The sequence below is a fragment of the Chrysoperla carnea genome, chromosome 2, assembly GCF_905475395.1.
Source record: "Chrysoperla carnea chromosome 2, inChrCarn1.1, whole genome shotgun sequence".
Lineage (NCBI taxonomy): Eukaryota > Metazoa > Arthropoda > Insecta > Neuroptera > Chrysopidae > Chrysoperla > Chrysoperla carnea.
The window spans coordinates 10,652,356-10,674,985 of record NC_058338.1 but is presented as its reverse complement, the minus strand read 5'-3'; the positions used below and the strand labels follow the sequence as shown (position 1 = coordinate 10,674,985).

The 22,630-nt window shown below is 29.8% G+C and overlaps 1 protein-coding gene across 8 annotated transcripts in view; it reads left to right on the top strand.

Moving 5' to 3' along the window:
* The window catches only part of LOC123294017 (disks large 1 tumor suppressor protein), a 1,177,915-nt gene that overhangs the window by 945,066 nt on the left and 210,219 nt on the right, over window positions 1-22,630 (top strand). For all 8 annotated transcript variants that reach the window (XM_044875074.1, XM_044875072.1, XM_044875076.1 and 5 more), the window contains one exon: window positions 2,638-2,673. In XM_044875074.1, coding sequence (XP_044731009.1) covers window positions 2,638-2,673 — 36 coding nt within the window. The remainder of the gene's footprint in view (window positions 1-2,637; window positions 2,674-22,630) is intronic.

The following is a 22,630-nucleotide window of genomic DNA, read 5'->3' as shown; positions in this document are numbered from 1 at the left end:
CTTTTTGAGCTTTGAAAGTTTTGGCATCACAGTCATCTCTCACTTTTTATTTCCCAGTTTCTTGCTTTTGTTTCCTAGCAAAACCATTGAAAGCTAGTCATATATAATATTTGGTTCAATTTTTGCTGAACTGTAAGTTACTTGTAGGAATAAAACGAAGATATTTTTTACACCTTTTTAACGATAATAATTTCTTCACGTAATTCATTTATTCAGACTGTTGTTATGCTCACTGTAATTTCATTTCATTTTTTTGTCTTTTTCTTCTTATTATGGTTCTTAATTATGTCCATTGTCACCTTAAGATTAATTATTACACACCAAGAATTTAGTTTTTCATTTTGTCATCCATAAATAATAGCGATAACACGGAGACGTGAAGGCTGCGTAATAATTCATTACTGTTTTTATCTGAGCTTGGAAGAAAAAAGATAACTGTATGAATTTATTACAAACAAATTGACATTTTTGAACTTTTCATCAAAATCACAAATAATTAATTGGATTCTGCATTCATTGTACGATACAAAGTGTGTCAGGATAAAATTATTCAACTTTTTTACAATGTAAAAAATTTAGTTTTCCAAAATCAAATCAATATCATCAATCATCTTTAACATGAAGATTTTGACACCTCCCCCAAAGCAAAATAATTTAAAGTGAATATTTGTTCTATTATTGTAGTCTTTTAAAACAGATTATTCCTTCAACCCCTCATTTTTCGTACTCAAAGTAAACTTTAAAGTATATAATTTTTCCCAAAATTAACAGACGTCCTTGTTGCTAAATTCTCAAACGAAAAGTTCTATTCCAGTTTTTATCCGATGCACGGACAGTTGGCTATTAATTAAAATAGATAGCCAATCAGAAGCATGCTACAGCGGCAATACAGTAAGGAAGGGGAGATAGTAAGAAATTGTGAGGCGTGTGAGTTTCATCATTATGCTGAGTTGAGGTAAGAGTAAGAGGGGCGATGTAAAATGTGCATCAGATCGAAAAATGGAAGAGGACTTTTCGTCTTAGAATTTTATTTTCTGTCGGATACATTAAGAGAGTCCATTTTTGCTGGGACACCGTGTAGCATCCCCTTTTTTTAGTTCGGGGATTAAAAATGCTCAAAACCAAATGAACTTATATTGTTTCAACAAAATCCAATTAGCGTTGAATCAGTATTGGCCTGATTATTAGTTCCTCTAGGGGTTTATACTTTTAATAATAAAAAATTTATTAAATTAAAAGGATTTGTAGATATTATAATTAATTATAATTCTAAACAATTATTGTTAACTTTTCATTGCTAATGGCTTTAATGGCTTACCATTTAATTCCGAGCAATAAATAATTCATTAACATTTAGTTAATTTTGATGTTAATTAATAATGCAAAATAATATATTCTACGAATTTGAATCGTAAATATTCAAATACTAGCTTTATTTAAACATAAATTAAACATAAAGTTATTTGTCCATCATTTACATATGCAAACATTATAGGACAATATTCAAATATGAAACGATTATGTAATCTTTTATCATTTGACAACAATTTTTTTTTTTCTAAAAGTAAGTCATTTTTTACAAAAAGAACATGTTTGCTTAATCTTGGTCAGTTCAAAATCGTTTCTTGGAAGGATATCATTTTATTTTTGGGTAGCCCATTCAAATCACTTCTCGAAAACAACTTATCACAGTTAAATTATTCATATCATACAACTTATATTTGTCATCTCATCTTTCTATGACTTTATTTACTGCGTATTCGCACCGTGTGTGAGTTTTATTTGAGGTGTTTCCATGGTAACGATACACTACTTTAATTATAGAATTGTATGGATACATATTAAATTGTATAGATTGCATTTATGACTTACATTGAAAATTTGATATTATTGTCTCACAATTACACTTTACATTTGAAAAATAATATTTGTACAATTTGATTTCTTATTTTCGCAATTTTTAATGCATTAAGTTTAATTAATTAGTGTTTTTCAATAGTTTTAATTTGACATTTCTATAACATTAACATATAAGAATTGCAAATTAGTCATAACAGCCTCTTTATCGCCAAAATTTTTCACTGGAAGCGCTGGCATCGATTTTATTGTCCCTACCATGACTACGCACACAACGAATATTTGTTTTTAGTTAGAATATGATAGATATACTGTGTAAACATTCTGTCTTTAATAAATAAATAAAAGTAAAATTGATACTTTTTATAAATTATTTATAAATTAAATTTGATTACGTGATTATTGGCTGATATTCCAGAATGAAAATATTAAAGCAAAGAAATAATTTAAATATTTACATTTATTTTAAATAATTTAACCATATTTCTCTCAAAGGGTTCTTTTTTATGTACTGAGTACCACTTTTATTTCACAATTCTGAAGGACTTGACAAAATATATTTAAAAAACTAGACAAATAGAATTTTGTGAAGATAGAAAAAGTTTCAACCATTATACCATTTGAAAAATTAAAATTATTTATATTTTAAATCGAGCGTAAATAAAATGCTCATAACGCGAGTACTGACGGGTTAATATAAAAATGATACTTTCTAATAAAATGTCCGTGATTATTTTATTTTATTAAACTAATTTTATTTGTTTTTTTTTTTTTTTGCAGAGTAACGACAGTTGGCAGGGTCAAGATGGTGACCAGGTTTGTTCATGTTATATAATATTATAATAGTTTTTATACCACTTACACTCTTGGATTACATTTCGTATAGATCACTATCCGACTATCATAAAAACATTATATTGTTATTTAGAATCGCAACCTTTTACCCTATCGGGCTTCTTTCTAAGATTATGTAAAATTATTCTATATAGTCTTTTTAACCTATGAAAATATTTTTCTTTTCCATTATAAATTTCAAAAGTATAGGCAGGGTGTCCAAGACTGGGTGGACATAGCTTAAGAGCGTATTCTTTGGACAATTTTTAGTCGAAAGTACCTTATATAATTTTGTCCAAAACTGAAGAGTTATGGAGTTATGTGGGCTATTATGTCCCCAAAGATACTATAACCAAAAACGGTTAACTTAATTGAAAATGAATCTGGTAGGCCATGTCTGGTTTGCCGTAATGTAGTTATGGTGACATTTGATTGTTTATGTTTGTGTTTTTTATTTTTGAAGTTTACAAATTAATAGTATGCCGAAAGTCAATTCATTTACGTATATTGCGATGGAATTCCAAGAGCGTCGGTCAAAGAATTCTTAACAAACAAGTATTCTAAACGTACATCTTCATTTAGCAGAAAAAATGTCTTTAATTTATTGGTTAAATTATTGTGTCCATAACTCCTTAACTTTGTGGTTTTGGACAAAACTATAAACAGCATTTTAGACATAAAATTTTTCAAAGAATATGCTTCTGTCCATCGAGTGTATTAATATCCTGTATATAGAAAATAACTATTTTCTGGCATACAAGGTGTATTAAGAAATTGTCATTAATTGAACAGATATTTAAAATTTAATGAAGTACTACTGTTTTAACTTGGATCACCCAGTACACAGTTCTGAGTAGATTTCGAATATGTATAAATTTGCTATTGATACAAATTTATTTGATAAAATATCTCTCAAAAAAAAAGTAGTGACCATTTTTAATTAAATTCTGTTTTTATTTTTTCTGTAATTGAAAAGTTTATTAGTTTGGAACAAACATGAGTTGGTACTTAAAACCCTGACACCAATTAACTGCCTCACTAAATAATTTATTTTTATACGTTTTTTTTTTTTTTACTTTTTATTAAATTTAATGACTGTGCCTCCACTTAATGTTTGTAGACAAATAATTTGTAGAACAAACTTTAAATTAAATTTTTAAATAGTTTCAAAAATAAAGTCAATTAAAACTGAAGTTGTTAGTTTTTTTTTTTTAATTCTTTATTACCTTTAATATATAACATTCAAAAGTTAGTCGAGCACAATATTTTACTCTTTCTAAATGGAAAATAGAAATTAATGTAGTTCAATTTTTAATATTATTTTGTTAAATTTGAAAGGAATGTCAAAAAAGTTTGCGAAATTTGCTTGTCATTAACTACCTTAAGGTAGTACTATCGGTACTAGACTTTGCATTCAGAATTTAATGAAACTTTGTCATAGTACTTATTCTGGTAGGAAATTTCCCTCTTCTTAAAATTTTTGGGGAGTTAGAAGTTATTTTGTGAAACTGGTCTAGGTACAAAATGTTCTTTTCGAAGGTGTAACCTTAAAACTATAAACTGATTTTCGTCAAAACTTTTATTTCATTTGACGATACAATTTAACTACATTTTGTCACTTCTGAAACACGTATCTACAATAATTACACACGGGTATTTTATTTCAACAACTGCCCGTTTTCCAAGAACACAACTTTTAAGGAAAATCAAAAGAGATCAAAGTTATTATACAAAGAAAGAAAATACCGAATAAAACATGAGTTGAACCCAAAAAAAGAACAAAGTATGAAAAGTAAAGAGAATGAAATAAATCGAATTTCATGGAAAAATAAGAAAAATTGTACGAAAACAAATTTTGTTGTCGAAGAATGGTAATAAATTCTCAAAAATCTATCATACAAAAATTTTCTTAGAATATAAATTTCTTTTTATTTTACCTATTTTTATTATAATTTTTTTTTTTTCAATATCACGATGAACGAGATTGGCTATAGTGGAGTAAACGAAGTAAGAAACACTATAGATACATAGTTCTATGAGAAGGTCGTCCAAGTCGGCCTTATTTTTGACTATTATTTATTACTGTTTAAGACAGAATTTGGGAACTTTAACCATATATTTTTCGAAATTTATATTCGAGAGAATGAAATAGATCGTATTTATATTCCTTATTTCGGCTAAGTTTCTCGAAATGTCGTGAGTTTAAAAATCTTGTAGCGACACCATCTCTTAGGACTCCTAAGCTCTCTTAGGCAAATTTAAAATCATCGTTCGATCGCGTGTTCCTGAATGTATTGAAAAGATATACATTTAACTTATTATCTTTTTAATATTTCAAATTGACGATTTACAGCATCGTCATTGGGCTACTCGGGACTGCAAAAAGGTTTCAACCTGGCTAGCAATTTTTTTTATCAATCTTTTCTCTTTTTATTAATGCATTAATATCTTGTTAACTGTTTATCTTTTTGTCCGAAGTGTACACTTCTGATAAATAAGCTAAAAACTTCCTACTTCTATATTTTCAACCAATTTATCCGAATTCCATTTCCCCTAAAAATTATGCATCATAATCTTTATTGTAAAGCATATATATTGCATGGTTAGGTTAGGTTAGGGTGGCTGTCCTGGGGTGGGACGAACTTAGACCATTGGGTGTGTTGTGATACCGAAAAAGGGTTGGCCTATTCCCGGCCACTACTCTATGAACCATTTGGAGCTGTTTAAGATCAGCAGGAGAGCTTTGACGTCGACGGACTCCTCGGAGAGGTCGTCAAAGAGAGGCTGGCTAAAGTAAGTCCATCTCCTCATGACAAGAGCTGGGCAGTGGCAGAGAAGATGAGCTATTATCTTCTCCTCCTGACCATTATGACAGCTCCTGCAGTAGTCGTATACACTGCGATACACTGCTAGGCCCAGGCGTTCAGCATGCCTGTCGCCCAACCAGTTGTATTGCAAAGACTTTCTAAATATTTTCACGGCAGGAAAAAAAGTACCACAGAATAATAGTAAGTAAATAAATTTTACGATTACTAATAGAATTACATTTTAAATCAAGCATCACGTAACATTAAGCAGACCTACACATACCTACCTTGACGATTTTCCTCTATATAGAAAAATCCTTCATTGTATTTATTTATTTATAAATTTATTATTCATATTTTATTGAATTCAAATTTTTATTATTCAAACTCTATAAAAGTTTTCAATTTGAAATTGATATTTTGTATAATATTTTATACCTGCAAAAAAAAAACCAAAGATCTATGCCATACTTAGTATACGACTAGTGTTGAATAAATCACTCTAGGAGTGAATAGATAAGAGACAAGAGAAAAGATATAGTAAAAACTAATCGGTAAGCGTGTATCGATACCACACTGTCTGAGTAGAGATTGATCAATATATACAAAGTTATTTTTGGAATTATGTTTCGTATGGCACGATATCGTTCTGATTTGATGAAGAAGGTGTACTCAACCTCTCGAAATTAGGAGCTGAAAAATGAAATTATCCGCGGAAAAGGTGGTAATAGACATATTTGGTATCACAAAGGGCTCTATGGCCTAAGTGTGTCTCGCGTGGACAGCCAATATAACCTACCCTTACCTTCATATACAGGAAAATTTGCATGGTGATGGTTTGTTGACAGATCCCCCGAACAGTGACCTGGTGTGTTGCCACTACTAAATTTTTAAAATATTCTCATACAAAACAGTAAAACTGGATGCGCAACACTGGGTATGTATTCTAAGTACACTGTTAAAAATTTCAATGGTAATTTTAGTAAAAAGTTTTGAATGCTATAACGCATAACGATTTAGTATAAATGCAATCGTAGCTTGTATTACTTATATCTCATGGGGTAAACAACATTCTGGCTGTCACTTTTACACTATTTTACGATCCTAGGATCGAAAGCTTAATGCCCTGGTTATGATAAGAACTTTTATAACATTGGTACGCCAGGAAATTCAATATTATGGCCTAGGGGTCGTATACCAAATGCATGTTTACTATTAAGTGATTGTTAATGCATTTTTAAAGTAATTTTAAGTACTATACATGAACCATTTGAAGCTGGTTAAGAACAGCAGGAGTGTTTTGACGTCGAAGGACTTGAGGTCAGAGAGGTCGTTAAAGGAAGACTGGAGCAAGTAAGACCATCTCTGCATGGAAAGATCTGGGCAGTGACAGAGAAGATGAGACATTGTGTCCTTCTCCTCACCACTGTGACAGCTCCTGCATTTTCAGCATGCCTGCCGCCCAACCAGTATCCTGTAATAGCTGCAACAACTTTGCTAAAAGAGGCCCTTGAAAAGGGACATAAGACGTTCGGAACGTCTGCAGTTGTACTCAGACCATATCTATTTTGAAGTACCACAAGTACGTTCCTCTCTCCATCTAAGATTGCCCCTTTTCAAGTCCCGTAAGTAAGCCGGCTTTAAATTATTTCTAGCAATTATAATTCGTCTGTAAACATTTTAAAAACAGTTTTTTTAAATTGTTGGAAAACCTGACATTGCATTAAAATTACTAAAAGTAAATTGTAATTTTAAAATGGTGTATTTGTTATGTAAAATTAATATTTGTACCTTTCTCAAACAGTTGGTTAATTAACTGATGTTGTTTTACAGTGTACTCACTGTACATATATATGATATTCTAAAATATATTGGAACTCACATATTCTAGTAAAAGTATTCGAATAAATATTTTGAATCCACTTCAGAGATAGATACATATATAGAAGAATATATATTTTTTCAGCATTTTGTTTTTCTAAGAACATACACCAGATGTGATCTCCTTTTTGTGAAAAATGTTTTATATTATATAAGATATTAGAAAACATTATTTATTAATATTATAGATATAATAAATTACTTATTTGTTTGTTTGTTTGTGTTGTTGTTATAATATTTCATCCAACTTCCATAAACAAAATACATAAAAATATTAGAATTGATACTTGTTATACTTTAAAATAGTGCATTGCAGGGAGTAGAAATGCAAAAATGCATGGCGTTTATTATAATGCTGGTATAGTTTAGGAACAGATACTGAAAATGTATCTGATACTACTGTATATAATATTGCGGTAAGATCTATAACTATGGCGTTATTTACAATACTGTATGGTATAAAATCTTTGGCACCACAAAAATTTAGTATTTGCTTTACGTGAGTTACCTTGAATCCATAAAAACACTTACAGTAGTAAATAGTAAGTTCAACTTGACATTATGGTCTTGAATTCCATACTACGTTTGGATGTTGCAATGCTACTTGTTTCTCCCGTTACGAACTACGGTCCTATTCATTATAGGTGTAAACGCTATGTTTGTTGTCACATTGCTCGCCTTTCTATTATTCTAAATCTATTTTATTTTAATATTTTTTGCTGGTAGGGTCAGGTATTCGCCAGAAGTATTGTGGATATCACCAGTCAGTATGGGCCTGACACTCATACTGACATTGGTTCATGTGCCCTAACTGTTGCTTATGTTTCAATGCATTTAATGGTAAAATAATCTATGTTTAAAATTTTATAGTAAGTCAAATTCATCGAAACCATACAGTATTGCGTTCAAGCCTAATATAGAGATGTCCTCAAAAATCCCTTATCCTTAAAAAAAAGTAAGTTGGTAAGGAATTACCCGCGTGAATCTGGCACAGATCAAGATCTTTTTCTAAGCACAGTTTAATGCGGTTGATTTGTTATATTGTTCAGCGTAGATTTTGCTTTGCATGGGAGTAAAGTGTGAATTGTCAAATATAACCAAAATATATTTCTACAGTATAACCTAAAAAATTCATGTATATACAAATATTTTGATATATTCTGATTGTTTCATAAGAAAAATGTGTGTATTATAAAAATTTATCTGATTTGGTTTTCTATAACGGACAATTTTTCATAATTCTTACAAACATTAGTCTTTTCGTTCATTTCATTATGGTCGTGTTTATTTGGTTAAACGAATGCCAACATGTATTATTAAAAACATTTATTTATACGAAGAATATTTAGTTAAATTTAGTTTTTGAAAATTCAAAAATACACTTATCCAAATTATTATGATAAACCTTTTCTGCCATAAATCTAATATGAATCCACGGTTTTTATTATTTTGAATTACAACATAGTTACATGTAGGTTCGTAACTGGGGCGTGGCAATGGAGACAACCGCCATCGGCACATAAGAAATAGAGGCGCACAGCAAAACGTATGTTTTATACGAAAAGCAAAAAGTTAGTAAAGAATCATGTAAAAGTCGCTCATTAATTTACATAAAGTTAAAAAATTTGATTTTTTAGATAACACTACCAAATTTGATCCGATCTTATTGGAATTTTTTTTGAAACACACTAATTTTGGGTCATTCTTTTCAGCTGTGATGCCGGTTTTTCGCTAGCTATCACTTATGTGCTTAATTCCGCCACCACGATTCCATATTCTGGAGACCTATTAGAGCTAGGCTAATTTTGATCACAAATTTGAAAAATATGACCCAAATTTAGTAGGATTACATACTTACTTTATCAAAATTGGATAAAATTTGGGTGTTATAGAGCACAATTAAATTTTTTGGATTCTGATGACGTCATAAAGATGAAAAATTTGATATTTTTGATAATACAGGCAAATTTGTTCCGATCTTATTGGAATTTTTTTTGAAACCCACTAATTTTGGGTCATTCTTTTCAGCTGTGATGCCAGTTTTTCGCTAGTTATCACTTATTTGCTTAATTCCGGGACCAGGACTCCAAATTCTTGAAACCTATTAAAGCTAGGTTAATTTTGATCACAAATTTGAAAAATATGACCCAAATTTAGTAGGATTACATACATAGCTTATCAATATTCCCAATGTGGTACATTCTGATACCTTACAATGAACAAGAAATATATTAATAATAACTACAATTTTAATCCAATTTTGTTTGTATTAAATGTATCATTTAGGAGAGTAATGAGGTCCCTGTTTGGCTCGTAAACGTAGAGATAAATCAATACTTAAATTTGATACTCTATTATCTGATTTTACCTTAAAAGAAATATCTCAATTAATAGTGGGGCATACTGCATGTTAGGATTAATGCCAATAGCATTCATACAGTATTTTAAATTAAGGATGTATGAGCATGACAACAATGTTTGATTTAAAGGCTCAAAATTTGTTTGTAGGTAGTCTTTTACTCAAAGAATATGTGGTTAAAATTTCAGCTTAGGTAACCGTGTAAATTTTTAAGAAAAAACTCATTAAAAATCGATATAAAATACATTGGCTCTTATGGAGGAATCTCAAAAAACGACATATTTTGGAAGTTTTTGATAATTTTCATTTGGAATGAATGAAAACAAATTTAAAAAAAACTTTTTAATAGAAAGTAAACATATTAGCAATGAATTAGAAAAGAAAAAAGTGTCGCCGTTCATATAAGGGATGTAAGAGCAGGGTACATTAAGGGTTCAAATTATTTTTATCTTATTTTCAACTTTGATGATGAATTTTGTTATAACTTCATGAATGTAGACGAAAAATAAGAATAAAATTTTTCGATATGTGTCTTGGTTTTCGAAATATCGAAAGCTAAATAATTAAACAAAATTTTCAATTTTCGATATTTTGAAAATTAAGCCAGATATCGAAAAATTTTATTCTTTCTTTTCGTCTTATATCGTCAAGTAATAATATAAATTTATCATCAAAATTGAAAATATCTATTTTTAAATTTGTGCCCCCACTACCATGCTCATACATCCTTAAAGTATTTCAGCTTTAAAACATTTCATACATCTATTTGAAATGAAAATGATTGAAACGATTAATATTATGTAAATAAAACAGATTTTATAATAACTTATATACGAATACGAGTACTAGAACCAGAAAGGGAAAGTGTTATACCTAGACTCAAAATTTCCATCTATGTGTCTTGTATAAATATTGTATAAATGTCTCTAGGTACTACATCATACCCTGCTATTTGTAAATGTGGCTATGTTAGTTCTGTTCAGTGCTATGTTATTAATATAACATTTTTATTCAACATATAGTGTTATATCTTACACAGAATGATTTGAAAGTACATTAACACCTTATAGGATTGGAAAGTGTAGAAAATTCTACGTTGTCGAAGCTCATAACACGTACCAACAAAAAATTTAAAGGGAAAAAATTAGCACTAGGGTTAAACGGAAACTATGTAATTATATGCAAATATTAAGTTATGGAAGCTGTGGAAATTATAATTCAGTTCTCTGCGGACAGTCATTGTGGATGGTTGACACAATAGTAAAGTAATGATAATAATTGGTGAATTATTATTTAATATATAAGTTGTGAATATATTTTGAAATCAAAATTGTAAATTGATTTTGTATTGAAAAATTAATGTAGGAACCTTCCTCGGCACCTATCATTAAAATATATCAATTTTTTTAATGGATTTAGTGAATGCAAATAGTTTTTTCTCCAAATTTGCCATTTTACTAGATTTATTTCTCATTAAAACACCAATAGTTATGAGAATGCAATGGACTAATCTCCCCTTTTTGTATATGATATATACTCCGCAAAAGTCTTAAGGCTCTATCTCTGCAAAACATGATCAAAAGTTCACTCGAAATCTTGCACATTCTAGTTTTTGGATTCAATGCTCAAAAATGTTTCATCCATACCGTTTGGTGAGGATGAAAAACTAAATTAAATAATAAAATCATTAATTTTTTATGAAGTTACGAAAAGTACATGGATTATTTTACAGTAAATTCAATAAAAACACTCGCAAGCTTATTAATTTTTCTTGCAAATGCGAATTCATTATTTCCTATGAGCTTTTTTAATCGAGTTACACTTTGTCAAAGCAATTTTGACACTTTTGGTTCTAATCTCCAGAAATATGTAAGTGTGAAAATGAAATTTTTTTTTATATTGACCCGTTTTCCCAGAAATACAGTTGAAAATTTTAATAAAATTTCGCGTGTTTAAAAATTGTCCTTAAATTCTTTTACAGATGAAATATTATAGGATGGAATTTGACCATATAATATGTTCAATCCTATATTATATAACTTCAATTCTAAATAATATATTAAAGAAAACACACACACACACAAAAAAAAGAAAATAGGAAAATAAGAAATTGCTTAAAATGAAAACAGCCAAAGTAATTTTCTCGTTGAATGGAATCTGTGTTTACATTCCTTTTTATATGTATATAAAATGTATTATCAATGTATGTATGAATGTTTTGTATTATCCAAAAACAGTTTTTTTACTACATCTTGAATCACACACAAGCACAACATAACAAAACCGAAAAGAATAAATCAAAAACCGATTAAATGTTTACTATATTGTTTGTATACGGTTGGTTGGTAGTCTACGGTCTACCAACATAAAAAAAATTGTTTTGAATAACAAACAAATATAAACACATATGAGAGTCATACAACAAAAATGAATTTTATTTTTATAGTACAGAAATTGTTTGTTTTAGTGATGGGAAGAATATTAGCATTCGCGAATATTCGCGTATTTTTTAACATTCGCATTCGCAAAAAACGATACGAATGTTTTTGACAAAAAAGCATCATCATTTTGTATCATAAATTGCTAAATCACTCCAAACTTCACTAATATGTCCTTTACTCATATTTTTAGATCACTTTTCATTATCACCAATTAAGAAAAATCGAATTTTGCTTTTCATGAACTTATATGGATTGCTTTTAATGGACTTAGGTTAGGTTAGGTTATATTGGCAGTCCACGAAGGACACACTTAGGCTATAGAGCCCATTGTGGTACCATATATGTGTTTTACCACCTTTTCCGCTGATAATTTCATTTATCGGCTCCTCAATTTCAGAGGCTGAGTGCATCTCCTTCATGCATATACCATGCACTACACCAACCCATCACAACTTTTAATTAAATTAATTTTTGTTGCGACGGCGGGAATAGATCCCGCAATTAAAATTTGTTAGCTCTTCATTTGAAAGTTAACATTCGCATTCGCATTGCAAATAAAGTAGAATATTGCAAGTAAACATTCGCATTTGCGAATGTACAAAATTCAACATCCGTCCCATCACTAGTTTGTATATATAATATAAGGTTTTGACATTTGAAATAATAAACGAAAATATTGGAAAAACCTATTATTACCACTGAGTTTTGTAGGAAGTGAGGTGTTTTCAATTTCACATCAATTCTGACGTTGTTCAGCCTCGTTTAAATAGAAAAATTCAAAAGAAACTCCCGACAAAATCTTAAACAAATTATGTAAATGATCAGGCAATAAATTATTCTTAAAGGCGATCCACGCACCATCCCAATAAATAAATAAAAAAACCTTAAAAAAAATTAATTATTAAAAATTATTAACACTTATATTAAGTAAAAATATGATTTTTTTTAAATTGTTATTCACATTAAATTATTAATCAAAGATGCAACTAGATTGATCGAATTTTAATTACATCTTAAAAATTGCAATTTTTAAAAATTATTATTTCATTTAAGTCTGGGAGGCGTACTGTTTTTTAATTTTTTATTAATCATTAACTAATTAAATAATTTAAAATTTTTTAGCAAGTTTTATAAGAGCTCCCCCAACCGGTTTAACAGCGCTTTTAATTTCTGCACGCCGTAGCAGTGTTTTCAGTACAATTGACGTTTTTACGCAATGATGCTATTTCTATTCTTTTACAAGAAATCGGGACCTAAAAAATGCCCCAAAACCACGCAAAAACAAATGTGCACACAGATATCAATTTTTTATAGATGTTAATACATTGTCCACATTGCCCTAGTCATGAAACGTAATAAACTAAGCTGAAAATTATGATTTTCTTTTTCGGATCGATTATAAAAACTTTTCTTTGTTGGGTTAAGAATACCAGTTCAAATGAACTACAGATATCTCAAGATATAATAAATATACATTTTAAGTACTAGTACTTACTTCCTAAGCATACACAGCATTGAAGTTGAAGCTATGTGGTATGAACCTAAGTACATAGGTGTTTTATATTGAAATGTATATGTTGCAAATGGATTGTCGAAGCAGCTATTTTACGTAGCCGATAGGTGTTCATAGAATCACCTAATTAGTCCATTTCCGGTTGTCCGCCCGTCCGTCTGTGGACACGATAACTCAAAAACGAAAAAAGATATCGAGTTGAAATTTTTACAGCGTACTCAGGACGTAAAAAGTGAGGTCGAGTTCGTAAATGAGCATCATAGGTCAATTGGGTCTAGGGTCCGTAGGACCCATCTTGTAAACCGTTAGAGATAGAGCAGAAGTTTAAATGAAATGTGAATTTTATGAAAAGAAAAATGAAGTTTAAAAAAAGTTCCTTATCAAAAAATAAACAACTTTTGTTGAAACATTTTTTCGTAAACATCACTGTTAGTATGTACTAACTATATATTTGAATATCAGTTATGTGTGTGTCACATGTATGTATGTGTTATGTGATAAAGAAATCAACACTGACTATGCATGGTATTTCAACAATTAACTCAGTCAATTGTTTGTTTTTACTTGTTATTTTCATATTGCTATTGATTGATTTAGAGTTAAATATATTTGCTTTTAAATATATTACTTTTGATTACATCACAGTCACTCTACATCAATCCTTTGTTGTAATTGCAGTAAAGCCATTTCTGCGTTAGATCAAAGATAGTCATTAGGTCATTAGGCCTAAGTCAAAACTAGTAAACAACGAACTTTTGTAAAACAAGTGATTCGGCAATTCATCCGTGACATATATACATCTTCAACTTCAATACTGCTTACATATATAACTTGCAAATGATATGTCATACAATTAAAGATATTTCTTTGAGCCTATCTTTGTATTCATGCATACAAACAGCTTCAAAATTATGTTCTATAACTCATAGCAGACGTATAAAATTATTAAAAATGACAAAGTAAAATATTATTTCGGCTATTTGATTGACTACCAGGTAGTTACCGTTCAAGATATTTATTTATCAGATAGATTCATTGATTCTTTAGAAACAAATAATAGAATAAATAGTTTTGGTAGGTAGAAGTAGAGGTTCGAATCTGAGCCTCTGAACATCTGCTCCGCACAAAATGTTAGCTGCTGTAATGCTATCAAATAGCTGAATGTTTCTTTCTAAAGACTTAACTTTAGAATTTTTTTATTATCTGTATAAGGTTTTTTAGGAAAATAAGATATCAAATTAAAGATTCTTATTTACTTTTGCTGGTTTTTTTAAGCGTAAATTGAGTGCTCTGCCAAATACACTACCTTTTCAAACTTTTAATTTTTATGTTTTGTATAACATTCGTGTTACCTACCAGTCGTTAATCGCGATATTTAAAAATTTCATAGAGATTAGAAAATTTGTGGGTACTTTTCAAATAAGGTACCACAAATTATAATTTCGATTCACAAAATTGTATGCCTGTTGAGTATGCCAGTTTCTTCCAGGCATCTCTGTCGAGGAAAACAAACTTAGTATTGCCAGGTATACATTATTTGTGTCAAGTGTCGCAAAAATTGCACGGATAATATGCTTTTCTTCCACACTATAGTTAGAAATTATAATTTTGCAATAGCCTGTATGCCAAATTCTGCAATAGCCTGTTTTATATTATTTTGTATAGTTCCGTTTTATGTATGTACATGTGGTAAAAGTTAGGGTGTTATATATTATTTCAATAAGGGTTGATATGATGATGTATTTGTTTTATGTTCGAATGGTATAACATTTGTAGATGTAATCTGTTGTAGAAGATGAATACGGGCTGGGGTGTACAGTCAATATTCAAATTACAAGAAGTAATCCATCTAAAATACCCATTTTAAGACAATAAATAGTACGCCTACGAAATAGCTAATTTATATAATACAATTTAAGAAGTTAGTCAAGGATTTAAGGAAAATTTTAGCTTTTCACAAATTGAAGTTTATAGTATTGATTTACATATTTTATTAGATGTAAGTCAAATAAAACCTATGTATCAAATCATTTAATTAACAGGTTAATAAAAATAGGTTTCATCTACGTCAGTGAGATAATAAGTACCTGGGATGTTGCGAATATTCGTATCTTGACATCGTAATAATTTTAAGGCGCATCGACAAATTTCAGGTGCATTTCAGAATGGTGTGGAAAGATATTTTGTAAAGTCCGATTTGTCTACCTTTTTGTAGGAAACTTACTTTATTTCATACTTACAATCCTTATAAATTACCCGAATAATGTTTTTCAGAAAATAAAATGTCAAAGGAGCAAACTCATTAACTTTTTCTATGTTTCGGTTTTTAAAACTAAAATTGGCTGCTCTGCATATAACACACTCTCCATTGATGTAGAAATTTTACAGTCAATATCTTTAACTAAGGCCCGAATAAAGTGCTGCTATTAAGAAGAAAATTTATTTATTTTTATCACCCGGTATTTTTCATACACATATATGTGATGCTTTTATTCTACATATCAAGTTTTAATAAATTGCAAATTCTACGGATGAATACCCACGTCATCTGCTGAAGTTCTACCATCGTTAAACACACCACTTGGGTGTAAATATTTTGTGGACATCAAACTAAGAAACTCTTATGTTCCAAAATGTCTAGTGTATATATAGTTATACGGAAAAGCTCAATCCACCCGTGCACTCACTCTAAAGTTCATTGGACATAAAATCTTCTATTAGTGTATCGACCATACCGGATCGATTGAAAAAATGTCCATCTTTACTAGTCTCTACTCCATGTCATAGCGCACTTTAAAAAAATATAGCTAAATTAATTTGTGGTTTCAGACAGTACAAATAAACACTGATTTCGATAGATCTTGCAATGGAGATGCGTAAAACACTACACGTCAACTCATCCTGTGACGTAGTATGTTGTCTTATTGTTATAATCGCTTTTCACTTTATAGGTAAAGATACACAATGTTTTTTATCCTTCCTTATAAGTTACAACATTTGAATCCCTTAAGGTTTTATCCAACTTGTAAGTGTGTACAATACAGTACATGTTACCTATATAATAATACTTATTTACACATGTTAGACATTTCAAATACTCTTCAAGCTTTTATACTTAAATTCATGTAGAAATATCTAAAATACTGTTTTTAACCGACTTCAAACCAAAAAAAAGGAGGTTCTCAATTCGACTGTATTTTTTTTTATGTTTGTTACCTCAGAACTTTTGACTGGGTGAACCGATTTTGATGATTCTTTATCTATTTGAAAGCTGGTGCTTCCCGTGCGGTCTCATTTCATTTTGGTTAAGTTCTGACAACGGCATCCATGAGAAAACCATAAAAGTCTTAAATTTGCATTCATTATGCACGACAAGAGGACGAATAACTTTATATCACGTCAACCGATTTCGATGATTCTTTATCTATTTGAAAGCTGATGCTTCCCGTGTGGTCCTATTTCATTTTGATCTAATTCTGACAACGCCATCCATGAGAAAACTATAAAAGTCTTAAATTTGCATTCATTATGCACGACAAGAGGACGAATAACTCAATATCACGCCAACCGATTTCGATGATTTTTTTTAGTGAAAAATCAGTTAGTGTATTTCAGATTCATTAAAAATCACAAAATAAAAAAACTTTTAACCCATCAAAAAGAAAACCGTCTTCAAAAGAAAATCTTTTCCAAAACAAATTAAAATGAACTAAAAAGTTAAAAAAATAACGATAATATAATGCAGTTAAAATTATTGTTATTTTTGGAGTCGGTGTCAGTCAAGCTAATGTGGCAAACTGTTCTGTCATAGTTGTTTCCTTGGCTGACACCGACTCCAAAAATAACAATAATTTTAACTGCATTATATTTTCGTTATTTTTTTAACTTTTGAGTGCATTTAAATTTGTTTTGGAAAAGATTTTCTTTTGAAGTCGGTTTTCTTTTTATTTTTTAAAAGTTTTTTATTTTTATATAGAAACGCATTAAGGTAGTTCATGCAGTAACTCAGTTTTTTAACGAAGTAATTTCTACTCAAAGACAAATGAAATTTACAAAATTTAAAAAACTCCCGACAAAGTGATTTATTCCTTGTACACTGATTTTTGGAGACTTAGCTATAAAATGTTCTCAATCGAGTCGGTTCGACCGTGTAGGGGCTACAATGCCACTGAGAAACACACAGACGCACAGATAAACACACCTTAAACTTAAAACACTTCTTCTGAAAACAATATCAAAGTGATGGTCAAGGACATCAGATGAGATGAAAAGGATACTTAGAAAGCTATCATTTTTTGGGACAAATTTTTGAAAATATTTTAATTGAAATTGAAATATTTGAGTGGACCCTAATATCAACTTAACTACATTGACATCTACTTAATTGGGAATGATCATCTTTAATACGGGAATGGTTTGTGCATTTTTCTCTACTTCCGAGCAATAACTTTCAAAATTATTCGATGTGACCTAAAATGATTATTGCAAAAATTCATTGATAAAATTGATTAATTTTTTATTAAAGTAGAATAACACGGTTCTAATAGCATTAACATTCAATTATTGAATTTAATTAGCTAAGAACCCTCAAAATAAAAAATTGATATACACAAAACCATGAAATATTTTTTACATTTTATATCCAATAAAAAATGAACCTCTATACTAAAAAAAAAAAAAATCACAGTTTTTAGGTGAAATATTTCATAAAAAACGTGTCACCTTTTTATTTAATTTTAAATATAAAAATAATAACTATAGTAAAATTTATATACCATAAATTTTATGTATTTTTCTTAACATTGTAATTTAAAAAGAAAATGAGAAAATTGTCATTTTTCTATCTTTGTCAAATAGGAGCTATACTTGGTTGTTGTAATTTATATTTTATACGAAAATATATTACATTTGACAGACAAAGAGATAAAATAACATATTACCCATAGTGGATTTTTTATATCTACGATATTCATTTCTTTTTCTTTTATATATAAGTTCCAAAAACATTTTAGCTAGATTGTAAAATAGTGGAAGCTACTAATGGTAATTTTGGAGCAATTTTTTTTAAATATATTTTTATATTGCTTAGTTATATTGCTGTACAGTTTCGTTAATATCCATTCGCTAGTTTTAGCGTGAAATCGTAACAAACAAATAAACAAACAAACTTCCTTACTTTCGCATTTATAATATACAGAGATAACAAAGATGTGTAGCTTAGAAGCTAAACTCGCGCTTTGCATAAAATAAATACAAAGATCAATACACCCGACACAATCAAAGATTTTTTTAAATTTACACTATTTCAACTTCGTTAGACAAGAATGGTGTGAATATAAAAAATAAAGTTTAAATAATATTGGTTTAGTTTCAAAAGCTACAAAGTTTTTCTATCGAAACAGCTTGATACAACATGGTACGTAAATAAATTTGATTTAAAACAAATAAATTAGGTAATGTTAGAACTACCAATCTCAATGTCCTCAAAATTGTTCGTTTCAAAGCATATTATTATAATTTTTTATATCCCAAATATTAAACCTTGAAATATCGAAATATCAATTTCTGCATTTTATAAATTCTTATAAAATTTAATTTTTTAAATTACAGATAGAGAGATAAAAATATGTTGGTAGCTTCAACTATTGAGCCTTATGAAAACTTGAAGAAAGTCGAGAAGAAATTTTTCTAGAAAATACGTCGATAACTAGTACAAATGGCACCCGGAAGATAATGTAAAGTTTCTTTTTTGGTGTATTATTTGAAACCTTCAGAAGATTGTGACACTGTGTACAAGGCAAAAAAAATTTGTGCTACCTGCCTAATAGGGGAATAAATGAAAAAGTCCGGAAATTCGGAGTTTTACATCGAGTTTTGAGATTTTAATGAAGAATTTGTTTGACTAGCGTAATTGTGGGTATGTACATACTTATATGGGTATGGGGTATGGGTATGGAGGTTAGCGGGCTATGCTCGAGCATCGGGCCTCGAAGCAATGGTTCAGAGCACCTTGCCAAATAGACCCTTGTACTCTATCCCCGCTACGCTTTTCAGTGGCTATTATAACCAACTGATGTACTGAAACCCAGGATCTGCCTAGCGCTGAGTTTCCTAATTTCTTCTGGTTCGACTATGGTCGGACCAAACCATTTCCTTCGCTGCTGTATGAGCGCCGGGCAGTAACAGAGAAAGTTTATCGATGTTTCTTCTGAATTTTCTCCGCATCTGTCAAACGCGGGAGATTGTCTTTTTCTAATCTGATGTTGGAACTCGTTCAGGTTATCATGCCCTGTGAGTAACTCTACGATGACTCTAATATCAGCTTTGTTTAGTTTCAAGATCTCCTCGTCTCTGTTACCGAGCGAGTTTCCTTCACCCAACAGGCTTTTGGCGATTCGCCCTCCCTCGTAGCTGGTCCATGCCTTTAATTGTTGGTTTTTCAGATTATCTCCTAATCTGTTAAGACCTTCTTGGTATGGCATCCTCGCAAGCTTTTCTTGAGTGGTAGCCATGGTGGTTCCCAGTTTGGCCAGCTTGTCTGCTCTCTCATTACCGTTCCAACCAGAGTGTACGGGGATCCATACATACTTATATTAACAGCTAAGAAATAAAATATCTAAGTTAGATAAAGATGCAAAGATACAATGCTCTTACAATGCTCTGGAATTAGAGATTTTTTTATTATCACGTTCACGTAATATAGACATTCGAATTGTTTTGTCGGTAATTAAAAAATGTTGTTTTTTCATAATTAACATCTCTATAATGAATACTTATTCATCCTTTTAAAAAAAAAAAACCATACTGTACAAACATTTAGCTGTAAAGATGCGACTGTAGTGTCGCATGTTACATAATATGGGAAAAGAAGTAAAAATCTCTGCAAAAATCTATTAAATATTTATTAGATTTATGTTTTGTTTTGTGGCATTTTTATGTGCATTTTCTTTCGTGTATTGTTGTGTTTTTTTTTTATTTTTACTTCATTATAAAAATTTATACAGGATAAAGTATAACACTTTATGTTATAGTTACCAGTTACAGTGGACAGTCAAAATAATGGGTTTGTATTTATTTTTTTTTTTTTAGGGAAGCCATTTAAATGTTTATTCAATATAGGTATTATTATGATTATGATCTTGTTATTTTTTAGTTTATGGATATTGATCTTATTTTTATTCATATTTTATCCAAAAATATACATACTGTTCAAAGGTCAAAGGGAACTGATGGGAATGTGTGCTATGTGTATAGGGTTTTTTTTATAAATAGGTTTCTTTCGTTGTAAAAAAATACAGAAAAGGAGTTTTCTGGTTCCACAACATCTACTGTGCATGTGGTTTTGGGACAATTTATCTCTACATTGTTTTCTTAGGTTTCTTTTTCTTGAATATCTCTTCTAACGGATTGAGATGAGTAAAAAAAAAAGAATTGTTTGTTATGAATTTCTGCATCGACCAAAATCACATTGGTATAGCTTCCTTGAAGGGCGGTGGGGGAGAGTGTCAACGGAGGTGTGCTCATTAAAACTCTGGCGGTTAATAAGAAATTTTAGGATTAGGTCTTTTTCCTGCTTTATTAGCTAATATTAGATAATTTAAAATCCAATAAAATGTATTGCAACAAACCGCACACACATTGTGGCTGAGTACACCAAGAACCTAGGTTGTTTTACCATAAAGACATTCTCCGAATTTTGTAAATATGTTAAAATAATCACTCTGTATAGTATTTTCTTGGATTAAACTATAAATTTACGTAGGTATTATATATAAACTAGCTGGATACCCGCCCGCTTCACTGGGTTTATAGTAAAAACCACCGCTTTATAGTCTCCAACTCCCTTGATCTTCTTTATTCCTTTTCCATAACACTCGAAGGAATTGTTTTACACATCCAAAATTTTTGCTGAGTAAATCAGAAAAGAAGGCCATGAATTGTTTGACATTTACTATTATACATTTTTACAGAAATCTTTAATTAATGGTTTAAAATGATGGCCATAGATGGAGCAGTCAAATGTCAGAATAAATTAAATTTTTTTTCAAAATAAATCTCTATAAATTATAGCACATGTGTTATTCTGATGTATGATCTTTATTGTTGTACAGTTTCATTCAAATCAATTCGCTAGTTTTTGCTTGAAAGAGTAACAAACAAACAAACAAACTATCTTACTTTCACATTTATAATATATAGCGATAAACATGGTTCGTAGTAATATAATACTTCTTATTGTTAAGTTCAAATTATTTTTGAGTCTGGTTAAAGAGCTATTATTATTAAACTCGTATACAATGTAAACTTATACCCTTATATTAAATCTTGTGATATTATATTTTCTTAAGTGAATAACCCACAACATCAACATTTTCCTTATAAATTATATTATTAATAATTTTCTTCATACATAGGTATAGGGTAAAGTGTTCTACCTTTAGAGCGATTAAATTTTGTGTCACATTTCAGATGAAGCGATCCCCTCACATTATTTATAGGAATATCCATTTGAAAATTTGCACAGTCATAAATTGAAAACAAACAATTGATTGGGTTAATTGTTGAAATACCATGGTATGGACAGTGTTGATTAATCCGCCACATTACACATATATATACATGTCACATATATATACTTATAACTGATATAATACCCATATAATACATACTATAGAATTTGCGCATAATTTGCACTCTTACGGGTAAACAGTGATGTTTTCGAAAAAATGTTTCAAACAAAAGTTGTTAATTTTTTTTATAAGAAACATTTTTTACATTTAAACTTGTGTTCTATCTAACGGTTTACAATATAGGTCCTACGGACCTAAGACTCAATTGACTTATGTTGCTCATTTACGAATTCGTCCTCACTTTTTACTTCCTCAGCACGCTATAAAAATTTCAGCTTGATATCTCTTTTCATTTTTAAGTTATCGTG